A 21,589-nucleotide genomic window follows, 5' to 3' on the forward strand; every position below is an offset into this window, starting at 1 on the left:
ACCGTCGCAAACTGTAGCGACAGGAGGTGTCAGCAAAGGTTTCACCACACTCCGAGCCGCTACGCTCCACCGAAGCGCCTCGAGAGAAGCCGGGTACGCAATTGCGCACGTGCTCCATGTCGTTTTGACGCTACCATAGTGCTGCATAATCTCCATATAAATACAAGCGGAACAAGGAACTAAGCGTCGACGTAGCAAACGCAATTAAGTCATAATAATTGAAAGAATAAAGAAATCCACATAACGCCCACCAAATGTAGTATGCTTCCAAATATGCAACACTATGTAGTTTGCAAGTCCATACCAACATATGTGATACCAAAAATTTCCGCAGGTTACATTCCGACTTTAGCGCGGGTGCGAATTCTATAATTCTCCCTTCAAATTGACATCTTAGTTTGTTTTTTTTTTTATATTCGCACAACTTATTCAATGATTTCTGGTAGATTCCGTGACAAAACAACTCTAACATTTAATACTTTAAGGAGGTGTTGGATACTTTCTATCTTATTTTCCTCCTTAAAGTATATTGAATACTTTAAGGAGGAAAATAAGAAGTCCGTATGCGAGTCCAACCACGAACTTAGCCATCGGACGTGTTCGACCGGTGTAACGCGGCGCGTTCGCGATGCTGCACCTCAGTTGAACACGTTTAGCGCCGGCTTCCCGTGGCTTGCTAACGCGCTGACCTGAATGACGACCCTTTCTTATCAGTTGCCTCACAATGTAGTCAGTCATCTACTGTCAGTTACCCACTCCACATGTCGTTGTTTGCTGGTCGATGTCTGTAACCACCTTTTTTATTATTACTTTATTACCTGCAATTAATTGTTTTCTTGTCGAAACCAGCTATGGATGGCTGGAAGGAACGTCGATTCAATCGAGCGATAACATTGCATGTTGGATGTTCAAGGTTGTTTTCTTATTCCATAATTGTGAAGAGTTAAGTCGAATTTATGCAAAAAAAATTGTCTGTGAAGTGTTTAGCGATTGCTAAGCCAGGGCAGTATTTGATAATTTATTGGGGAAATTGTTTGTTCCCTGCGGTATCCGAAAAAATATGAAGACCAATTTTTAGGGAATACCCTTCGCACAACCTCCAGTAGGAGAACTGAGATTCAAACTCCCTGTACCTCCAAAGCCATGGAAAGGAACGAGAAAGGCGACGGAGTACAGGTATTAGACAAGAGATTTACATTCCTCTGTAATGGGAAGAATTAATTGGCCTGTTTGGAATATTTACATGAAGTCAAAATGAATGAAAACAGAATAAGAAAGAAACCAAAATTTGAAGTCGTTTGCAATCATCTAATTGTCGTTGTATTTGTTCCTCGTTTTTGCTGCATATTAGCTTTTATGTGAACCTTCTGTTGCTTTTTTTTTTTTACTCATATATATATATATATATATATATATATATATATATATATATATATATATATATATATATATATATATATATATATATATATATATAATATGTCGTCTTAACATCTTGGTCACTTGATTTTGAGCGGTATTACTTCTCATAGTTGGAAAAATTACAAATGAAACTATTTTGTCTAGTATTTCTTCTCATCTCAAATATAGCATTTAACGGATTTATGAATTTTGCGGTAAAACCACTTTCAGCGCTGCATGTTTGAGCAACTCTTCACTGTCTAGCTATCATCCAGAATATATGAGTGAAGACCGCCTCTACACGAATATATTTGTGAGCGAAGGATGTCTGTTGAGGGTAAGTACACGGCAGAGACCTTTACTAAACAAAAAGGCTTTTTTGAAGTTTCAATCCCATCTTTCTTCACATCGCCATTATTATTACCTATTATTTCTAGAATGTATCCTGTCCAGTCATATATTACATTCACGGAGGCAGTTTAAGTTACGACTCTGCTGTCATGTTTAATGATCAATACATAACGGATCGATACTCATCAAAAGGTATTTTGCTTGACAGAACGACACCATTTTACACCGTTTCTTTTCTCTCCTCCATCGTTTAATTCGAAGGCAGCATACCGATGAAATTGACGATATTGCGATTCCTCTAGGAAAACATGGGGTCAAGGGTGCAGATTACGAATATGCACGCCATCATGCTCAATTCGTACTAGTTAGCCCGAAAACGACGTAAAGAGCGGCCCTACTGGTTGCTTTTTCCTAGGGATATGTTAGAACGCGTTTCTTTGTATACCCGCCGATTCGCTCAGCAGTCTCCCCGTTGCTTTTACTTGAATAGACTGACAAACTTCGTCGGTTATTGTCCAATCGCTCGCGAATGCGGTGCGTGTGCAAATACGGGGCGTTTCAATGTGCCTAGTAAGAGAAAATGACCAGAAAGGCCATTTCCCATGCCGTTTTTTAGGGTAATTAAAAGGACTGGAGCGTGATCGTAATCTACACTCCGAATCCTATCTTCTCCTAGAGTGCTGCCATCATCGCCAGTTTCGTGGTCTGCTACACCTTTAAGCACCTAATGATTTCTTGTGACATATTTTTGTATTGTTTTCCTGCTATAACTAAAGCTCTTCTGAAAAACAATATTCTTGTGAGGCTGTCACTTTGGAAGAAACCTCAGCTTAGGACGGCGGCATTAATATTATTCAAGTATTCGTGGTATTTCAGACGTTGTATTTGTCATTTCCGCTTTCCGACTTGGATTTTTTGGTGTGTTGGCCTTTGAGAACGACTATGTAGTGCCGAGAAATCTCGCACTCTATGGTAGAAATGGTCAATGACTCTTCTGGCATTAATTAAAATTTAATGTAATGTATGCAGATGTTATCGCTGGACTTGAATTCATACACAATGAAGTAGCAGCTTTTGGTGGTAATCCAAGCCAGGTGACGATAATGGGACACTCCCAGGGTGGCAGTACAGCCATGGTACTGGCCGTATCGAGGTATTTTTGTGAGGGTTATTTTTCCTACTTTTGTTAAGAAGTGCAAGTCATTCCAGCCTTGTAGATCCTGATAAACGTTTGTTTCAACAACTCGTCGCGTTTAGTCCTGCACTGAATTATCGCGACATAAAAGGTCGCGCGGATCTAACTTGGAGATTGGCCCACGAAGTTGGAGTAAGTAAGGAGTCCATCCAGATTTTAATGTTTCTCGTTTATTTTCTTTGTATTTTCATCACATTTTCCTACTGTTGCCAAATGAGTTTAGTACAAGATCCATGTGATACGCATTTCTCAACATATAACTCAATCAAATAAGAGTCCCTCAAATGAAACCCTCAGATCTGTTCTTTCTATTGAGCTTCCAATGCCTTATAAAATAAAGTCCGCATATAGCGCGAGAGAAAAAAAAACTTTCATAGAAAGAGGAACGTCCGGCATTCAAGAGTATAGCTATTCACAACTACGGGAGTTTGTCAATCTGCATACTGCGCATACATATTATCATGAGAGTACAAGCTTAGAGGATATGCAGACAAAGATGGAGATGATGAAAGAGTGAAGATTGACAAAGGATCATTCCAAAATGGAAAAAATCCTATCAGGAAAGTGAGAGTGAGAAGAAGAGTAATGAAAGGATTCTGGGCAAACTATCAGATGATATTTTCAACTGAAACAGCGCTCTCTTGGTTCAAAAGCCCGTTGAGCTCCAAAATAAAGGCGTTTCCCCTGTTAAAATGGAAAGTTGGAGAGAAATTAACTGCAGTTATTTCTAGTAACACGCGGAACAAGCTTAATTTATGCTTTCGTCTTACAGTAACGTCGCACTAAATAACAGCAGAGCAATCATTTAATGTTTTAGTAAATCGAACGCCAAGGGTTGTATCACCTGATTACCTTGGCGCCACTTGTTTTTTTTTTAATTATTCGAACAGACGGCAATAATTCCCCTATTTGACTGGACTGCGTGCAGTGACCACTCAGTTGTTTCTTCTTTCGGTAAGGACACAAAGAATATTTTTTTTTGTTTTCTGTGGACTTTGTGAATATGTCTGACCATCGTATTGGTCGTCTTCCTGTCGTGCGTTTAAATGTGTGGAATCCATTCGGTTACTTCTCTGGGCCAACGTTTATTTGAAGCGAACGTGTCCCTACCCTACTGTGCTTTCCTTTCCAGATGCAGCAGCGTCTCTAATTTTCATTGATTGCTAATGCAGGACAGAACTTCGAACTTCCTTTCGTACTTGTGTGAAATACCGCTGTGATGTGGGATACCACTAACATCAATTTTTCGATTAAAGGTTCAATGACGCTCATCGGATTCTTTTCCTGCTTGCGAAGTACCCAAGTTTCTGAAGCATAGGTTAGAGCAGAACGTACGGCGCTATTAACAAGGTAAGCAGTGAGTAGGTGTTCGTGGTCTTCATTACATCTTCGATACTCTTGAGCGCTCTCCAAATTCCTCCCTTCTCTCCAAGCTCTCAGGGTAAAGTCGCCATCCTTTTCTCACGAACATTGTCCTCTGCAGATTCAGTTGAAGACTGATGGATCCATATGTTCCGCTAAATTAGGCCAGACTTCCGCTAGATGATGGTGATGTCATCAGAATTGGTGAGGATTGATGCTAGATGTCATCAGAATGATGTCAACAGAAAAGCGCAGTTGGTGTAGTCGCCGACCATCGGCTCTCACCTCCATGTTGTCCCATTCCAACTTCCACATTTCAGAGTGGTTGTGAATATTTTCGGTGAGATTCTATCGCGCCGTCGGACCTATCCCTTTATGATATTATTGTAGATTGGCGAAATCCATGTCATGAAGTTACTGTGCAACTCTCGAAGTACCTTTATGTAAGAGTAGACACGCCTTGGTTGTCCAAGGTTTCCATAATCGCTTCCGTCTCAACTTCTTCGAACGTTTTCGTTAATTTGATAAGTTGAGACAACGCCATCTCTTATTCTTTCGATGAGGTTCGAAACATCGTGAATGTTGGTAGTAGTGCTAAATTTCTTTCTTTCTCTTTTCTTTTTTAAAACTCTGCTTGCTAGCATGGCTGTCCTTTCCTGTCACACTTTCAATTCTAGTAAGGATCACTTATATAGAGCTTACAGATGACGGATAGTAAGCAGAATGGGCTATGGTTGCCGACGTCTTGTGGATCTCCCTTGTTGTACAAATATACGGTCTCGCTGGTAATCCACTGTTTAGGGATTTTGCACTACGACAGTTAACGTGTAAAGAGTCTCGCCAGAGTGATATAAGAACTGGCGGAAAATTTTTCACATGTTCAGGTCTTACCCTGTCGGGACCTGGTGTCGTGCGATTTCTTACCGACATGTCGTCGGATTTAAGAACCTCTGAAATGACATATCCATCTTCCTTCAGATAGTGACGAAGCAAGTATGGCATGATTGTAGGACCCAGAGAAGAAGTCGTCGATGATTTTCTCTATTCCATCCTCCATGTAATTTTTGTTTCATTCTGGGCTTCAGAGAGAAGTCATCCCTGTCTTGGAATTTGCGCAACTTCGACGGACATATGGAACACCCTTTCCCACGTCTGCAGCTTTACTCAATAGTGATGATCTTTTCTCTAGGGTCTTCTTTGTCCTCTCCCTCCAAAGCCTTGTGGGCTCATGCTTGAATTCGTCGAGTCTAAAAGCCAGCGCCATTGCGAAGAATTCCCAGTTAATGATAGTTCTGGGACTTTGTTGTAAACTCTGCGACTTTTTCTCCTTTCTCTGTGAAGGGAAATCATTCTCAAAGGAGACGGTGGTCCGATCTTGCACCACCGTACCCACAGTACTTTATCCTTGTACCCTGAGCTTTGTTATAACCACAATATCCGTCGGGCAGAACCTTTTAATGGCGATGACGACTATTTTGTTTTTGTATCATTTTGTTATTTCAAAAGCTCTCCCTTCTCCACCGAGTGTAGGGAGGAGGGTCTCTGAAATTACGTCTATCCAGGAAATGTTTTCGTCGTCATAATAACCTCGGGAAGCTTTTCCCTTCTCTTTCTATGGTATGCCATGGATTCCGACACAAAGTTCCTCAACCGCTCTTCTGGCGCCATTCGCCGTTGAGAGGATAAAGGATAAAGTTTCTGGCGTTAATCAATCCGCTTAGGATGCGCCCCCACATTCACTTCAATTCAGATCGATTGAAGTTTACGAAGGTGTAACTGGTATATACAATTACTTGCCACCATACCCTTGCGCCTCGCCATTATGTTATGTTCATTTAGAATCGAATTTCTTCACGAACGTGTAACTGGCCTGAACAGTGACTTGCGGTGCCTAGCCGTTGTGTCAAGTCAGTGTTTTTATCCTCCCAGACAAGTTTGGTACCCAATTATCGAGGGATGAAGGGCTTGGTGAGCACTAGGGCGGATTCGGACCTCTGATCGTGCAGGGGAACCTCTAACCGCCACACTACACCCGCCCTTTTGCCTTTGCCGTTGAAATCGCCAAAAATAAGCGTGTAGAGGTTTCACTGTAGAACATCTCTACTTCTCTATATGAGGCTATTCTTCTTAGCTTGATTATGGAGCGTAAGCGACAAAGATGGTCAAAGCTGACATTGAATCGCAAAAGCTGACATTGAATCTTCTCTTCCGTAGATGTAGATGTAGATCTTTCGTTAGAAGATAATTCTTCTTAGCTTGATTATGGAGCGTAAGCGACAAAGATGGTCAAAGCTGACATTGAATCGCAAAAGCTGACATTGAATCTTCTCTTCCGTAGATGCCAGGTCCAGGTGGCAAGTTGTTTGAGAGAGTAGATGCTCATCACCACACTTGTCCTAACGGGGACAACCACTCGACCATTTCATCGACTTCTCGCATGTTCATAAAAATAGTTGCTCAGTTTCATATAAGGAATCTAGTGGGTGGCATCGTTCCGTGAGTCGGATGACGTCGTACTCAATCTTCCTGACTTTCTTCATCAGATCTTCAATAGACGTTTCCGATGCAAGCGTACGTACATTGTAAGTACAGATAGTCATCCGTCTCGGTAGCCTAGAAAACTCCTGCAATTCCTTCCTAGCGTTGCCGTATCCTGCGGAGCCATGAAACATTTTTTTATTTTTGTTTTTGCCTGTTATATTTAAAACCCACGTGCAGGTTGCTGACCTCTAGCGCTATAGCGGATGGACGTTGCTTTCTTTCGAAGTTGAGCTTTCCACGGAAGATCAGCGGAAAGGTTGTATGAGCAGACTACTACTCCAGCAAGACTAGTATCGCTTTAGCTCACTATTGTGTTTGACCTCGCTACCTTTTTGCGCTTCCAGTTATTCAAAATATGTCATTAATGTGCCGTCTTGTTACATCATAACGAGCAGAAATAAATGAAAATTTCTTTTCACTTGAATTAGCTCCTGATTAGTACTCACTTTTAGTGCGCCAACTCAACAAAACGCTCTCATCCTATGCCCTTATTGGAGACAGAACGACTTGTCGATTGTTTGCGATCTGTCGACGCCTTCGATCTGCTAGCCCGGCAACGGTCGTTAGAAGATAATGAAGGGTTGCTGTTCGATGGTCTCTTGTTTGCTCCACCTTTCGTAAAGGAAGGCGCTCTCTTTCAAGACTTTTTATCAAACTGCACTGTAAGTATCCATTCCTTGTTCAGAATTTGTAAAACGAACGCTTTCACTTGATGGTTCTAAATTTGGAAGTTTTACTCAAATAAAAGAGAAATATGGTATGCACAATTAGTATGGTACGCACAATTAGTATTCTCATTCCTTCATTATGATTTTACTACATATATGAAATCACGCATTGCTTGTATTTCGCATGCTCCACATTTACATACCTTCTTTCACTTTTGTCAACAGAGTGTGTGGGGGTGCGTATCGTTAGGTACCCGCAGCCTCCGCGACATCCTATCCTTAGGGGGAACGACTGGCAATGGCGATCGTTAAAGGCATCATCCCACGAATCTGAGGTGGTGCAGATTTCAGGTGGAGTATTCGTATACGGAATGGGAGACTACGGAGGGGGTGATTCAGTTCATTTCTTCCTAATTGCCTTAAAAAGCAGCCCGGAAGATACGGTTTCAGACGTTTTGGCGCACTATATTCTACAGGGAGTTCGACTGGAGCGCGCCAGCCTTGTGCGGCGCCGCATCTTCCAGGCCGTTTTTTACGGCAATTAAGAAGAAATGGACGGAATCACCCTCCTCCCCGTAGTCTCCCATCCCGTATACGAATACTCCACCTAAAATTTGCACCACCTCAGATTCGTGAGGTGATGCCTTTAATTGCGCAGCGCAGTTAAAGGCATCACCCCACGAATTTGAGGTGGGGGCGGATTTCAGGTGGAGTATTCGTATACGGGATAATAGATTATGAAGAGCGGTGTGATTCCGTCCATTTTTTCCTGATTGCCGTAAAAAAACGGCCCGGAAGATGCGGCGCCGCACAAGGCTGGTGCGCTCCAATCGAACTCGTGGTAGAAAGTAGTGCGCCGGAACGCCCGTATCTTCCGGGGGAAGCACCCTTCTCTCAATAATCTACGATCCCGTGTACGAATACTCCACCGGAAATCCGTATCACTGCAGATTCGTGGGGTGATGCCTTTAAAAGCGTCTGCAGAGCATTGCGCTGCGTTTGGCTTATGCCACCACGTCGTTCATCTTCGGTCCTCATCGTCTATTGAGGTGCGAAACATGTCTCGAACGAAATGTTAACATCAACATTACCGACTGCGCTACACTCGCCTCATAAAATTGAGAGTGGATAACATTACCATTTATAAGCCCGGGGCGGGTGTAGCGGTTAGAGGTTCCGCTTCCTGCACGATCGATCGGAGGTTCGAATCCGCCCTAGTGCTCACCAAGCCTTTCATCCCTACGAGGTCGATAAATTGGTGCCAGACTTGTCTGGGAGGATAAAAGCTCTAACTTGACACATCGGCTAACCACCGCAAGTCATTGTATGGGCTAGTTACATGTTTCCTCAAACGATTCTAAATTGAAGTGGACGTGGGGGCGCATCCCAAGCGGATTGATTAACGCCAGAAACTTTCTCCTTTATCCTTTCAACGGCGAAGTTGGCGCCAGAAGAACGGTTGAGGAATTTCGTGTCGGAATCCATGGTATACGATAGAAAGAGAAGGGAAAGGCTCCCTGAGGTTATTATGGCGTCGAAAACATTCCCTGGATAGACGTAATTTCAGAGGCCCTTCTCCATACACTCGGTGGAGAGGGGAGAGCTTTTGAAATAACAAAATGACACAAAAACAAAATAGTCGTCATCGCCATTAAAAGGTTCTGCTTGACGGATATTGTTGTTATAACAATTGTCGCTACGTTGGTGCTTTTTTGTTCTTTGAACCATCATTGCAATACCAACACACCAGATGACCCCAACGAAGTGGTGATGGATGGGCGTGGCTTGGTGATCACAACTAGCTTAAGATATGCCTACTCTGGCCTTCCTCAGCCTCTTCTGCAGACACTCATTCGGCTGCAGATAATCGGCTGCGGGTAGCTAGCGACCGCCCCCGGAGTGTGTGGTAATAAGCGTTTATTCTTACGAGTGAAAGAACCTTATAAAAAAGGGAAACACAAATTTGTCAAGTTCGAGATTCTGGCGTTTATATTCTGAATTTTCATGACACACTAATGTTTACGGCGTGCATGAAAACAAGATAAATTGTAGCAAGAATTCTTAAAAACCTGTACGAATTCCCAAACAAACTTGTAAAATGGTAGAGACAGAACATTTCAATGAAATAAAGCGCCTCTTCACATTGATTCATTTTTTCTCCTAGAAGACCTCCACTTTCAGCCGAGGCCAATGATATGTAGCTCAACACGCTATGAGTTTAACTATGAGCTCAACGATGAAATGTACGATATCGGCGCTTTTCTTACGGTAACTCATCCTGTCGAAGTGCGACGGAAGTATTTCGAGGACAAAAATTCAGGAAGTTGGTAATCGATCATCCAAGTCATACGTTTTGGTTGTTTTATGGTATTTTCCCATTTCATTTCGAGCCATCTTTTTTTTGAGGAATCAGCAGATTTTGTCTGGTTTTTCTTAACCGAGTTTGAACAATTCGTCTGCCACAATGCTCATACCTCAATCTGATCATTGTACACTTTCCCACCTCACCTGCTTCAATCGAACGTGCATCCCAATCGTTCGAGCAGAAAAAGATCAGCTCCAACTTTAGAAGCACAGTAATTACGGTCTAAAAAAATCCTTCGTAAGGGGAAGGCTGCAGATTTCAAACGGTCTCAAATTCTGGAATGTGTAGTCGACTGCTTTTTTTTCTAATTTTAATTTGACTGTAAGGGCGAGAGGGAGTGTGGCGCAGTCGGCGAGAGGTCCACTGAACCCACACGATGGTTCGAAACCACCCTAGTGTCGACTAAGCTTTTCATCGATCCGTGTCCACAGATATTGTACCGGACCAGTCTGGGAGGATAAAAACGATCATCGGATGACCCCAGCTGGTCGTTGTGTATAAGCCAACACGCTTTCCAAAACCCCAAAGATTTCGAATTGCAGTAGAACGCGTTGGCGCATCGCAAGTGGATTGATACGCCGGTGACTTTATTCCTTTTTTAATCATTTATTTTGACCGTGTAACTTTGCTATGTCACTTTACAGAGTTCAATGATTCTTATCTCTCACAAGTGGTATTTACCCTCAATGTCATTTTTGGATCGATATTTGCAGAGAATGGATCTAATGTTTATTTACTGGAGTACGAGTAAGTCTTCATAGTGCTGCTGTTAGCGTGTTAATTAATTTTTAGTTCATATTATATTTTATATCATACTCATATTTTATATTCATAGTTCATTCAGTAAAGGATTCCCTTAATATGCATTTTTGCTTTAGTTGGTATCATCAGATTCGAGTAGTAAGTTATTCGAAGGAGTCGATGTTCATTCCCATATTTGTGTTAATGAAGACTCGAACATTTTATCTACTCTCGCAAGTTTCTAAAAATAGCTCTGCGGTTTCATACACGTCAATTAGTGCGTGAGGTCGTCCCTTCAAGGTCAGTGCGAGGACTTCGTACTTATTATTCCTGGCTTGAATCATCAAATGTTCAATGGCCGCTTCAGTTGCAGGCGCAGATGCGTCGTAAGTACAAATCGTCATCCAAATTCTGTTCCGTTTCTACAGTCTAGATCACTCCAGGAGCACTGCCCTTCTTGGCTACCCTATCAGGCGTTCCCTCTGAGTCACGAAGCTCCTTCTTAACCCTGTCTGTTGCAGATGATTTCAAAATCCATGTGGAGGTCGGAGCCCACTACTTCCACTGGTTTTGCGGAGAAACGTGAGGTCCTCTAGAATGGACAAATGGAGCTTATTTGTTGGAGGCGACTTCAATCCGCCTCTTTTAGACCTTTCGGTCATTTGATTGCAGGCTTTCGACCGAACCGACTTGGGGATACAAAAGTATTATGAGTCAGTTCTGGTACTGCAGAAACAGGAAGTATCTATCCTGAATCTACCTACGTCTCAGTGCGGGAGCAAAGTCGCTCTCTGTCACGGCGCGCTACGTAATTTCGCGACTACCCCGACTGCAATATCTCCAGTGAGGAAGATCTGTTCAATTTCTGGTCAATGGTCAGACAAATTGTTTGATCCTACTTTCGTCCTCGTAGACTTTACTTTCGCCATATCCCTAAATATTTACTTTGAGTCTTCTTTAGAATTTAATGAAATTGACGTGAGCAAGCTTTCTTGCTTCTTTATGGAAAAAAGATGAAAAAATTGCTTCATCTTTAGCTGTAAATCACCATAAGTCTTCACTCTCTTCTATGTCTTTTTTTAAAATAATACTAACCTAATACAGGATCAATATCGAATAACGAAAAATCTTCAAAAAATGCAGTTTTTCAGCCAGGCACCACTTCCTTTTCACGGAGCTGATATGCCTTTTTTCATAGGAAGACACATGCGAAATTTTGACAAAAATGAACAAATCATCGACAAGTTCTACGGAAGAAGTCTTCTAAACTTTGCATATGGAAAGAGGCTCTGCAAAGGTGGATTGGAAGACTCCGGATCCTCCATGACATTTATCACTTCATAGTGATTATTTCAGAGTGGTCTCCATTCCATCCGACCATTCGCAACTACTATTCTGTGGAAATTAATAGAGGGAATGGTCTGTATTCTAGCAACAAGCTGAATTACCATTCTGCAGTTGTGGATTACTGGTTACATAATATCACACTATTCGACAGCACAGTCCCAAAAAACGTGAGTTTTAGTGGGGCGGACTAGCAGTACATGCATTCGGACGGGTTTTTGCTAAATCAAGGTGTTCAGGTACAACTCGACATCATAGGCACTGTGTCGAACCCTTCGTTTCTGCGCACCGCTATGACTTCTATACTTTTTGTGTGTGGTGTTGTTGTGCTTTCGACTGCACTAATGGCTCTTTGTTCTTACCTAACACCTCGAGATCCACCGAATCATGAACGTGTTCCGCTAGTGACCCATAAAATATCAGAAGTACAACGTAAAAATATTTGTGTGATTGTACCTGCACTGTCAACTCGTTGGTAGGAAATCTTTGTGCACCGTTATCTGTACCCATTTCCTTTTTTCTGTCCCGGCCTATAGAAATTGATAGTATGTAATAGTTGAAGCAAGCATCGCCAAATGCAGGAAAAAAGCAGAGGAAAATTTGAGAATATACTATCTATTAAGGTTAATAGCATCTAATGTCAATTTTTATTTTATTTATTTTTAGCTGTCAATTTTTTCTGCATCAGCTCTTGACTGTACTGTTAGATATTGATAAAATTGGGTCTACGTGCTATGCTAAAAATAATACTAATAGTAGTGTTAGAAGTAATAATAATAATAATAATAATAATAATAATAATAATAATAATACCAATAATCCTGCTATGTAATAACGCGCTTAGTCCGCGCTTAGTCCGTGTGTGCGTGTGTGGTGTGTGCGTGGTGTGTGTGTGTGTGCGCGCGTGGCGTGTGCGTGATGTGTGTGCACGCGTGGTGTGTGCGTGGTGTGTGGTGCGTGTGTGTGTGTCACGTAAATAAAGATGAAGAATCTTCCGTCTGTAGGAACCAAACCTGTGCCACCTGCCTGGCAGGCGATACTGCCACCAACGAACCACTGTCTGGAGCTGTAGTAAAAGATGAAGCACATGATAGGATAAGTTACTTTCAGTGGTATAATAGGGAGCTTTATGAGCAAATTAAATTTCAATTTTACAAATCAGTAAAAGTGATTAGTCCTTTGATTATGCGGATGGATTTTAATTTTTATTTAGTGCAATGAGGAATAACAAGCTTTTCGCATTCTCTCTGGAAATATTACTTCTGAAGTTTTTCAGAGGTGAAAAATTTCTCTTGTCCTTGTAGAATTCAGAAAGAAAAACAAGATGCAATTCATTCCAGCTAATATCCTTTATGACGACTTTTTCCCCTAGTTTTACTGGTGTAACATTTATAAGAACAACAATCACATCTCTAAATTTCGTTGCAGAAAAGGCATATCCTGATGAATTAAATCCCTGTCTTCTTTTTATCTTTTTTTTTAACCTTTTACAGCTTTTGTACAAAGAGTTCCTCGGTTTCTTTGGTAAATTTTTCTATGTGGATTGTGCCTGCTACTTTGTTCCTTTTGTCAACATTCCATCTTTTGTTAGGAATTGAAATGCATCCAGTTTTTTCAAGTCGTTGTGGTTGGTCGTTTAAATCCATGGCAAGCTTTCGATTCTACTCTTTCTTTCGTGGTGTTTAAGAAACACTGGACATATTTTTGCTTCAAAAAAGTGAGGTCGAGGTAGGACGTGTCCCTACAACGTCAAATAAGCAGGTTGGTGTTGGAAGGCAGTGATGCGCATTTCACGGTGCTGGAGGGGTGCGCCTTGCTAGGTGTTTACGTGATCATTCTATGTTAATTGTTGGTGAAAAAGACGAAAGAAGCTAAGATGTTATAGCGGTATAGAAGGAAGGACTATCATGAATAGAATAATGGACTTAGTCCATTGAGAGTGTATGTATGTGTGTGAAAGGAAATTCCAGAGACAGACGGATCCCATGACATCGAATTCGTTTGTCAGCCCCAGAAAGCGATAAAATTGGATGAGACGGTCCGATATAGTACTAACGCCAGAAAGTTCTGGAAACTGTACACTCGGCCTAGTAGGCGGCACAAAAATTGGAATCAGCGCAATTATTGGTGCAGCAGTACCTGGCAATTACTCCAAGCGGATTCGTCAAAAAGTGAATGAAACTTTGCGGGTTGTTTCATAGTTGCGACAACTGCGCGTGCTTCTTTCAGTCTTTCGTGTGTGCATTTCCTACCACGTTTGCATCTGCTTAGACATCCTTTCCTCTGAAAATTGAACGAGCCAAGCATACAGCTGTTTAAATAGTAGCTAACACTCTTGATCTGACGTAGTACCTTAACGTTGACAGCAATATTCTGAATATTGTTTCCAAATTGTAACGGAACCAAAGGAATATAGGTGTAAAATTGAGTTTAAATATTCTCCAAGTGAGGTGCCGACCACACTAGGGAGAGAACTGTCAAGTCTTTCATTAATTGACTTTCTTTTTTGAAAAATGAGCGAAAAAGCGTCGCCTGGAAAAGAGAAATCCAATTCTGCAGCAAAAAATTATAGAAACGGCTACTTCTTTTGATTTTTACTAGTATAATATAAATAATAATAATAATAATAGTAATAATAATAATAATAATAATAATAATAATAATAATAATAATAGTAATAATAATGATAATAATAATAATGAAAGAAGAAGAAGAAGGTGCTCGGTTCTAATGGCCATGTACACTACATTCACCGATTTTTGGTGGATTTTTCCGAACAGTAAAAAAAAATATTGCGTAGGATGATTTGTTCTTTTTGAAGCGAGTCGATTTTATAATATTTGACCAGGTAGCAGTTGTACATCGTAGGTGGAGAGAAAAAAAAACGCAAAAAAAAAAGACGTTGCACGTGTTGCGGATTCCATCCAACCGCTAATGGTAGCAGCCGGTAAATTATTCCTTAACTTTACTGATTGCTTTTTGGACGCGAGAACAACTGCCTTACTCAAGAAATGTTTGGCATAGAATCAGCGGTATTATTCTCAAACATCATCATAATCCAAGAGAAAGAACAAATCTGAAATATAATTTTGAGGAGAGTCAGGAGGATATCTATGGCATGACGAACCCTTTCAGCTTTAAGCCATTTCAAATGGAAGTATTGCCAGAGCCTATGGCCTCAAACTTCACTCCGTTAGGTAGTACAGAGGAAGTGCTGTGGTTTTCAACGGGTTCCACGAAGATGAATTGCTGGTTATTAGGATTAATGCGATTGACGTGAGTCAACGTCTATAGTCTACTGCAGTGCTACTGCAACTTCAAACAATCGGTTTGTTCAACTTTTTTTTCCAGCAAATGTGTTATTGCCGGCACACGTAACATTCCAAGCTGTGTTGCAACTGTCCACGATCCATATAAAAGCAAGACCCTATAAAAATCAGCGGCAGCGAAATTATGAGGTGAAGATTTAATTAGCTACATTTCATGTTACGCTTTCGTTAAAATATTCCCTTTTCATGAAACACACCTTAAATTTTCATTTCAGAATGACCATCATCCTTATCTTTCTTCTCCTTGCGCCCTCAGTCAGCGATGGACTCCCAAGCTCTGCATCCAACGTAAAAAAAAAGCTGTTTGATAAAATTTGAATGAAATCAAGAAAGGCCACATTTTAGTGGGATTAAATTTTAGGGACTGGACAAAGAAAAAGTTCTTGCTATCCACAGAAAATTCGAAGACGTCGAAAGCGAAATAGAAGGACAACTAAAATTATCACCAGCAAGGGAAAGGAATCTTCGAGCGAAGCTTAAGGTGAAAGCAGTAATGCTGACGTTATCCCGCTTCTTTTAAATGGCATATTGCGTTGAATTTCTGCTCTGGACTACAGGCAGTGATTGCATTCAAAAGGAAGCAAGTACACTCTGAAGGAGACAATATCGACGAGATCAATAGAAGAAGCAAACTTGGAAAACTTTTATATCAAGGCGACATTATGTTGACGAAGTTTGACTCACGCTAGCTCTTCTTTTTTTTCCCTGTTCAAACGTATTTTTTAAAGCCGCCAAGCCGAAGAAATTATCTCCGGCATAGAGCATGAAGAAACTAATCGTACGAAAAGACAAGCGTTCCGTGATGAAAAATATCCTAAAACGATATGGCAAGATGGAGTTAGCTTCTATTTCGACTGGTCTTCTTTAAGTTCGTTTTTGAAAAATTTTAATGGGTTAGCTCCCTTGTATGCGTGCTCTATGTATATTCATAGGTACGGAGTATGCAAACATCTTTAGAAAGGCTACCCAGGAATGGTCGAAGGACACGTGCATTGATTTCCGCGAAGATTATTTGGGTACAGTATAAAAAGAGGTTACCACGATAATTTTAAAAAACAATACTCTGTAACATTACAGCAACTGACAGGATCCGCGTTGTTGCTCAGAGTGGTTGTTGGTCGTATGTGGGTAGACTTGGTAAAGAACAACCTCTATCGCTGGGATATGGATGTGGCACGGTAAGAACGGGATATAGATGCCTCAAAACGAAAGGAGTTGTATTGCAGTGGCGTTCGATGTTCCCGGTGGAACCGAAAAGTAACTAACTCGGTGGAACTGCGGAAGATTTCGCCGCACTACTTCTAGCACAACCAATCACGGAACTAATCCGTTTTGACCAGATCATAAGTCGGGTCAAAACGACGTGAAGCACGGTGCAGTTGCGTAGGCGGTTGCGCTCGAAGCGGCGCGGTGGAGATAGCGATTGGAATCGAAGTGGGGCTATAGCGAACAGCAGCAATGAACGGCGGTAGCAGAAGTCCTCACTCGATCTTAACCGCTGTGCTTCTCCGTACCGCTTCGAGCGCAACCGCTTATGCAATTGCACCGTGCTTCATTTCCCTTTTTAAGCGCAGCGTTAAGCGTTCGCGTTATTAGTGGATTTCAGCGTACGAAGATCGTGGTACTTCAAAACATTTTGATAATATGCTCAACATAGGTTGGAATTGCTGTACATGAAATAGGCCACGCTCTTGGATTGTTCCATACACAATCAAGGCATGATCGAGATAACTACGTCTACGTCAATATTGACTATATTCAGGTGATAATTTTTCCCATTTTTCATCAGTGAATGAAGATTTGAAAACCCTGAACAAGATTACTATAGCCCGGTTGGAAAAGCCAGTTCAACAAAGAATCTACAGCTACGAATGAGAACTATGGTGTACCGTATGATTATGGAAGTATAATGCACTACAATGCAAGAGCGTATGCAAAATTGAGAACTGCCAATAGAGTTACAGTTTCATGTTAAAATTGTTAGAAATGCTTTTTCAGTGCTTCACTCTACGAATTACAATCACTAATCCCAAGAGATACGAGATATGCTCAAACTTTGGGCTCACCTTTTCTTTCCTTTTACGATTTGCTCATGGTTAACAAACATTACAATTGCCTTAGTAGGTTTTCATGCGGTTGAAAGTCTTTATTCATTCGACTGCTCAATTTTAACAACAGCATTCCTCGTTCTCCGCTTTAGACTGCGACCTTAAGACTTCCGCAAAGTGTGAAATGGGAGGATTTCCTCATCCGCGAGACTGCAATAGATGTATTTGTCCTAGCGGTTTTGGAGGCGATCTTTGCAATGAAAGAGTAATTTCACAATTTCATTCTTTGGAAATTTTGGATTTTATTTTTGGAAATTATATCTAGTGTATATATTGGAAGTATTTCAGCCACAAGTAGGTTGTGGTGCGACTGTGGACGCCAAGGACTCCTACCAAACACTTGAAATCAACGTCGGAGATAAAAGATATGGTGATCAGGACAGAGAAGATTTTATGAGATGCAATTACTGGATCAAGGTTTTTGCAAATTACCGACTTTCCATTGATATAGATTGTCCTCGAACATTCTTCTCAGGCACCGGAAGGCTCTATCATTGAAGTTCAAATTGTGAGAATCACTAATGGGCTTGCTAATGATGGTTGCGTTTATGCTGGGGTTGAGATAAAAACTCACGCAGATTTGCGCCTAACCGGCTACCGGTAAGAATCCGCTAATAACAAAGATTTTCTTCGGATGGAACGTTCTCAAGCAGTGGTCACGTTCAGATTCTGCGCCGATGAAGACGCTGGAGTAACTCTTAGGTCAAACTATCATATAGTTCCTGTTATGGCTTATAACCGACTCTACGAAACAGAGATAGTTCTCAAGTATCGCATAGGTAAAATCCTTCAACTTTGAAACGAGCATAGGATCCCCTCAATGCCGAGTATATACTAGCCGCTTAAATTGCTATCATTGTTTCTTTTTTAAGTTCCCGGAGGTCGACCGATGCCCACAACACCGCCAACGTATACAATAGAATCAGAATCAGGCTCTGGCCCTGATTCTGGCTCTGGCTCTGGTCCTGGCACTGATTCTGACTCTGGGCCTAAATGCAAAGATGATAAGAAGTAAGTTATGCAATCGTTCAGGGCATTGATAGAAACGTTGACCAATCTTCTGCCAGGTGCTCCATTTTAATGAGTGTAAAGGATTTCTGCAACAGCATATTTCCTGAGCGGATCAAGAGGAGATACTGTGCGAAAAAATGCGGATTTTGTCAGGAAACTGGAAGATAAACGTAAAAAATAAACTCTCATGCATGCATGGACTCACATTTCTGTGATTTCAAAAAACGAACAAAGCATTGATCAAAATGTGATATTTTCTTGTTCGTCGTTGCTACAGACACTCTGAAAAAATCAGAAGTAGTAAGCAACGGATAGAATATGGCAAAAAATAGAAGAAAACATTTGTATTTGTGAGTTATTGAAAATGTATGAATTCTTCAATTGTACAGGCAATCAGATGCCCTACTTGCGCAAAGTAAGTGTAGTTAAAAGCATCACTCCACGAATCTGAGGTGGTACGGACTTCAGGTGGAGTATTCTTATACGGGATAGTAGATTATGGAGAGAAGGGTGATTCCGTCCATTTCTTCCTAATTGCCGTAAAAAAAAACGGCCCGAAAGAAGCAGCGCCGCAGAAAGCTGGCGCCCTCCAGTCAAACCCCTTGTAGAAAAAAGTGCGCCAGAATGCCTGAAGCCGTATCTTCCGTGCCGTTTTTTACGGCAATTAGGAAGAAATGGACGGAATCACCCTTCTCTTCATAAGTTACTATCCTTTATAAGAATACTCCACCTGAAATCCGTACCACCTCAGATTCGTTTAGCGATGTCTTTAGAAGAGCGTAGCGTTACAACCACATCAACTTCTTGTTTATGGTGGAGATCACATTTTCCTCACATTTTTCGTCCGAATCACCTAAAATTGTGCAAAAGGGCCTCCACTACTTTCTCTTCTGGATTCTTTCTTCTGGATTTTTTTCAGAGCAGAAGGGGTGCAGAAGAGGGGGAGGGCACTATGAAACATGTGTTATTGGGATTTCGACGAATAAGACAGAGGACGTTAATTATGATGCATAAAAAATTCCATAATTGATTATGGTATTTGAAAAAAAAACCGAGAACTAAAAAAAAATGAGTCAAATAAAACTTTTGGAGGAGAGCGAGTTGAGGGAGAGCCCAAACAAAAAATAGTGGCCAGTTAAGCAGGTTTTTTAGATCTGAGCTAGTAAGCAGGCTTAGTTGATTAATGTAAGTAATTACGATGATATTCATAATTAGCTGAATTAACTAATTACCATCTTTTTGGTCAAAATTCGTCGTTATGGTTCACTAAGTCTCTGTTTGAATGCTTAACAGCTAACAATATCGTTTAAAGTTCGTTATGGCTTCCATTGTAGAGGTCGCTTGCGAAAATCGTAGTACATGAAGCCGAATCAACGGAATTTCTTCATTCATTTGCATTACGGCAAAAATGGTTATAGCGCGTGCAAAGGATTTCTACAACAGCATATTTAATTATTACTTATTTTCGGCAATCAAGAGTACTTACTGGAAAAGAAAAGTGCAGATGCAGTTAGAAAATCATGCATGAAGATAAAAAATAAATTATTTGGAACCATAACACTATTGCGCTTCTCGTTCGACGTAAAGTCAAAACGACCTGAGTTCTGCTACAACTGAGTAATTGGCTGCGCTGAATTTGGTGCAATTTGACTCTTCTATTCTCTGTATTCCAGCTTCATTTAGCAAGGGTCCTAACTTGACCGCAACTGCATACGCAATTACACCACGCTTCATATGGCTTTGATCCAACGATACCTCCATCCAACTCTCCAATTTGTGGAATTCTGTTTCCATCTTTGGCTACTCATCCAATGTGGAAATTTTGTTACTTGTAAAAAAGTACTTTTAAAAAAGCGCAAACAAAACGACGGCAAAATATTTCGTCATTAGCACTGGTCGCAAATTTCCAGTTACGTAGACTACCAATACTTAAATTTGTGGATATTCCACTGACATACGTGCAAAAAAAAGAGCTATAGCCTCCTTAAAAAGCTCCTCTATTTCGGTTGCAGAAGAGACTAGATGGAACGTTGCTGTTCGCAATCTAATAAACAAAGCTATAGAGCTAATATATGTTAAATAAACGCAATGAAATGGGAAAGTACGGTCAAAGGAGAAATGAAGTGGTTTTCGCTTCTTCGGATGCTTCCCAGTCAAGAATCGTGTCTTGTATTTATGGCGTTCGTGGTGCCGTGATTGATGGCGGAGCCACAGTGGCTAGTGAACAATTACGAGAATATATCTAGGATTTTTACTGATCAGTGATTCAGTGATTTACAATTTTGGTACTAATTTCCCTCAGAAACACCATTTAAAGGCGGTTTACCACGAATTTGTCGTGGTGAGGGAATCCACGACACAAGCAAGAGATGAAGTTGCAAATTCCGGGATCAGGGGTGATTCCGCTAATCTCTCCCTAACCGTCCTAAAAAACGGCGTGAGAACCGTTTTATTACCTACGAGGAACATTAGAACACTCCTCTATGTATACATTCTGGTCCCCTCAGCAATCTATCATTAGTTTCGCTTGAGTATGCAGTCAAATCTGAAATTGTCGCGAAAAGTGAAACCTTTCCCACCTTGTTTTTTTTTACTACGATTAGGGAAAGACAAGCGGAACCACCCCTGTTCCCAAAATCTACGACCCTGTATAGAGTTTGTCCATCGGAAATCCTTACCACGTCAGATTCGTGGGGTGATGCCTTTTATGAATATCATAACTAATGACGAGATAACACGACGTAGCAAAAAGTGTTGTGAAACAGCTGGATTGCTGTTGGGGGCTGTTCTTGTGTTCCTTGCGGTGAGGTCGGTCTTCTTCACTGCTAGCTGTGGTTTACTCGAGGTGTGCGGATGTAAGGGTGCTGTTTAAGTGCTCCTTGTCCTTTTGTGATGGTCGCTCCTTTCGCGACGATTCCGACAATTTTGTCTGGGATTTGTCGTTCGTTCTGATGACGACATGAACATTCTACGGCACAAGAATACAAGATAAGATACAACGTTGTGGAGCGCTCATCTTCTTGGAAAACGAGTGAAGATACCGCAGATACTGGTATACTATGTGACACTATGTGACACTGAAAAAGACTATCATTCTCACAGGCGTTGTAAGCGATATGACAAATACAACGACCATCATCGCCACAGTCAATCGCTAGGATAGCGTTATGCAT

The 21,589-nt window shown here is 41.2% G+C and overlaps 3 protein-coding genes across 5 annotated transcripts; 2 read left to right on the forward strand and 1 right to left on the reverse strand.

Moving 5' to 3' along the window:
* Nucleotides 1-781: 781 nt before the first annotated feature.
* Nucleotides 782-15,401, forward strand: RB195_017400 (uncharacterized protein; the record flags this gene model as incomplete). 2 transcript variants are annotated; one of them, XM_064184386.1, is made up of 15 exons in its annotated part: nucleotides 782-913; nucleotides 1,079-1,176; nucleotides 1,633-1,738; nucleotides 1,839-1,944; nucleotides 2,629-2,724; nucleotides 2,782-2,905; nucleotides 2,962-3,079; nucleotides 7,303-7,512; nucleotides 9,700-9,841; nucleotides 10,528-10,630; nucleotides 11,776-11,921; nucleotides 11,981-12,138; nucleotides 12,208-12,443; nucleotides 15,104-15,244; nucleotides 15,320-15,401. In XM_064184386.1, 15 exons carry the CDS (start codon nucleotides 782-784, stop codon nucleotides 15,399-15,401), a joined length of 1,998 nt encoding a protein of 665 aa, XP_064040266.1. The 2 variants fall into 2 exon arrangements, with proteins under 2 accessions (XP_064040266.1, XP_064040267.1); XM_064184385.1 differs by lacking the exons at nucleotides 15,104-15,244; nucleotides 15,320-15,401 and having other exon boundaries at nucleotides 12,208-12,447.
* A 20-nt stretch (nucleotides 15,402-15,421) lies between these two features.
* RB195_017401 (uncharacterized protein) lies at nucleotides 15,422-18,584 on the forward strand (the record flags this gene model as incomplete). 2 transcript variants are annotated; one of them, XM_064184388.1, is made up of 16 exons in its annotated part: nucleotides 15,422-15,426; nucleotides 15,513-15,585; nucleotides 15,659-15,778; nucleotides 15,855-15,970; nucleotides 16,026-16,165; nucleotides 16,230-16,313; nucleotides 16,375-16,475; nucleotides 16,955-17,059; nucleotides 17,126-17,226; nucleotides 17,296-17,417; nucleotides 17,498-17,610; nucleotides 17,694-17,822; nucleotides 17,881-18,005; nucleotides 18,072-18,184; nucleotides 18,278-18,416; nucleotides 18,473-18,584. In XM_064184388.1, the coding sequence occupies 16 exons, from the start codon at nucleotides 15,422-15,424 to the stop codon at nucleotides 18,582-18,584; spliced, it is 1,698 nt and encodes a 565-aa protein (XP_064040268.1). The 2 variants fall into 2 exon arrangements, with proteins under 2 accessions (XP_064040268.1, XP_064040269.1); XM_064184387.1 differs by lacking the exon at nucleotides 15,422-15,426 and having other exon boundaries at nucleotides 15,514-15,585.
* A 2,657-nt stretch (nucleotides 18,585-21,241) lies between these two features.
* Nucleotides 21,242-21,589, reverse strand: RB195_017402 (uncharacterized protein; the record flags this gene model as incomplete). Its single annotated transcript, XM_064184389.1, has 1 exon — nucleotides 21,242-21,589. One exon carries the CDS (start codon nucleotides 21,587-21,589, stop codon nucleotides 21,242-21,244), a length of 348 nt encoding a protein of 115 aa, XP_064040270.1.

Source organism: Necator americanus, chromosome II, assembly GCF_031761385.1.
Source record: "Necator americanus strain Aroian chromosome II, whole genome shotgun sequence".
In the NCBI taxonomy this organism is placed as follows: Eukaryota; Metazoa; Nematoda; class Chromadorea; order Rhabditida; family Ancylostomatidae; genus Necator; species Necator americanus.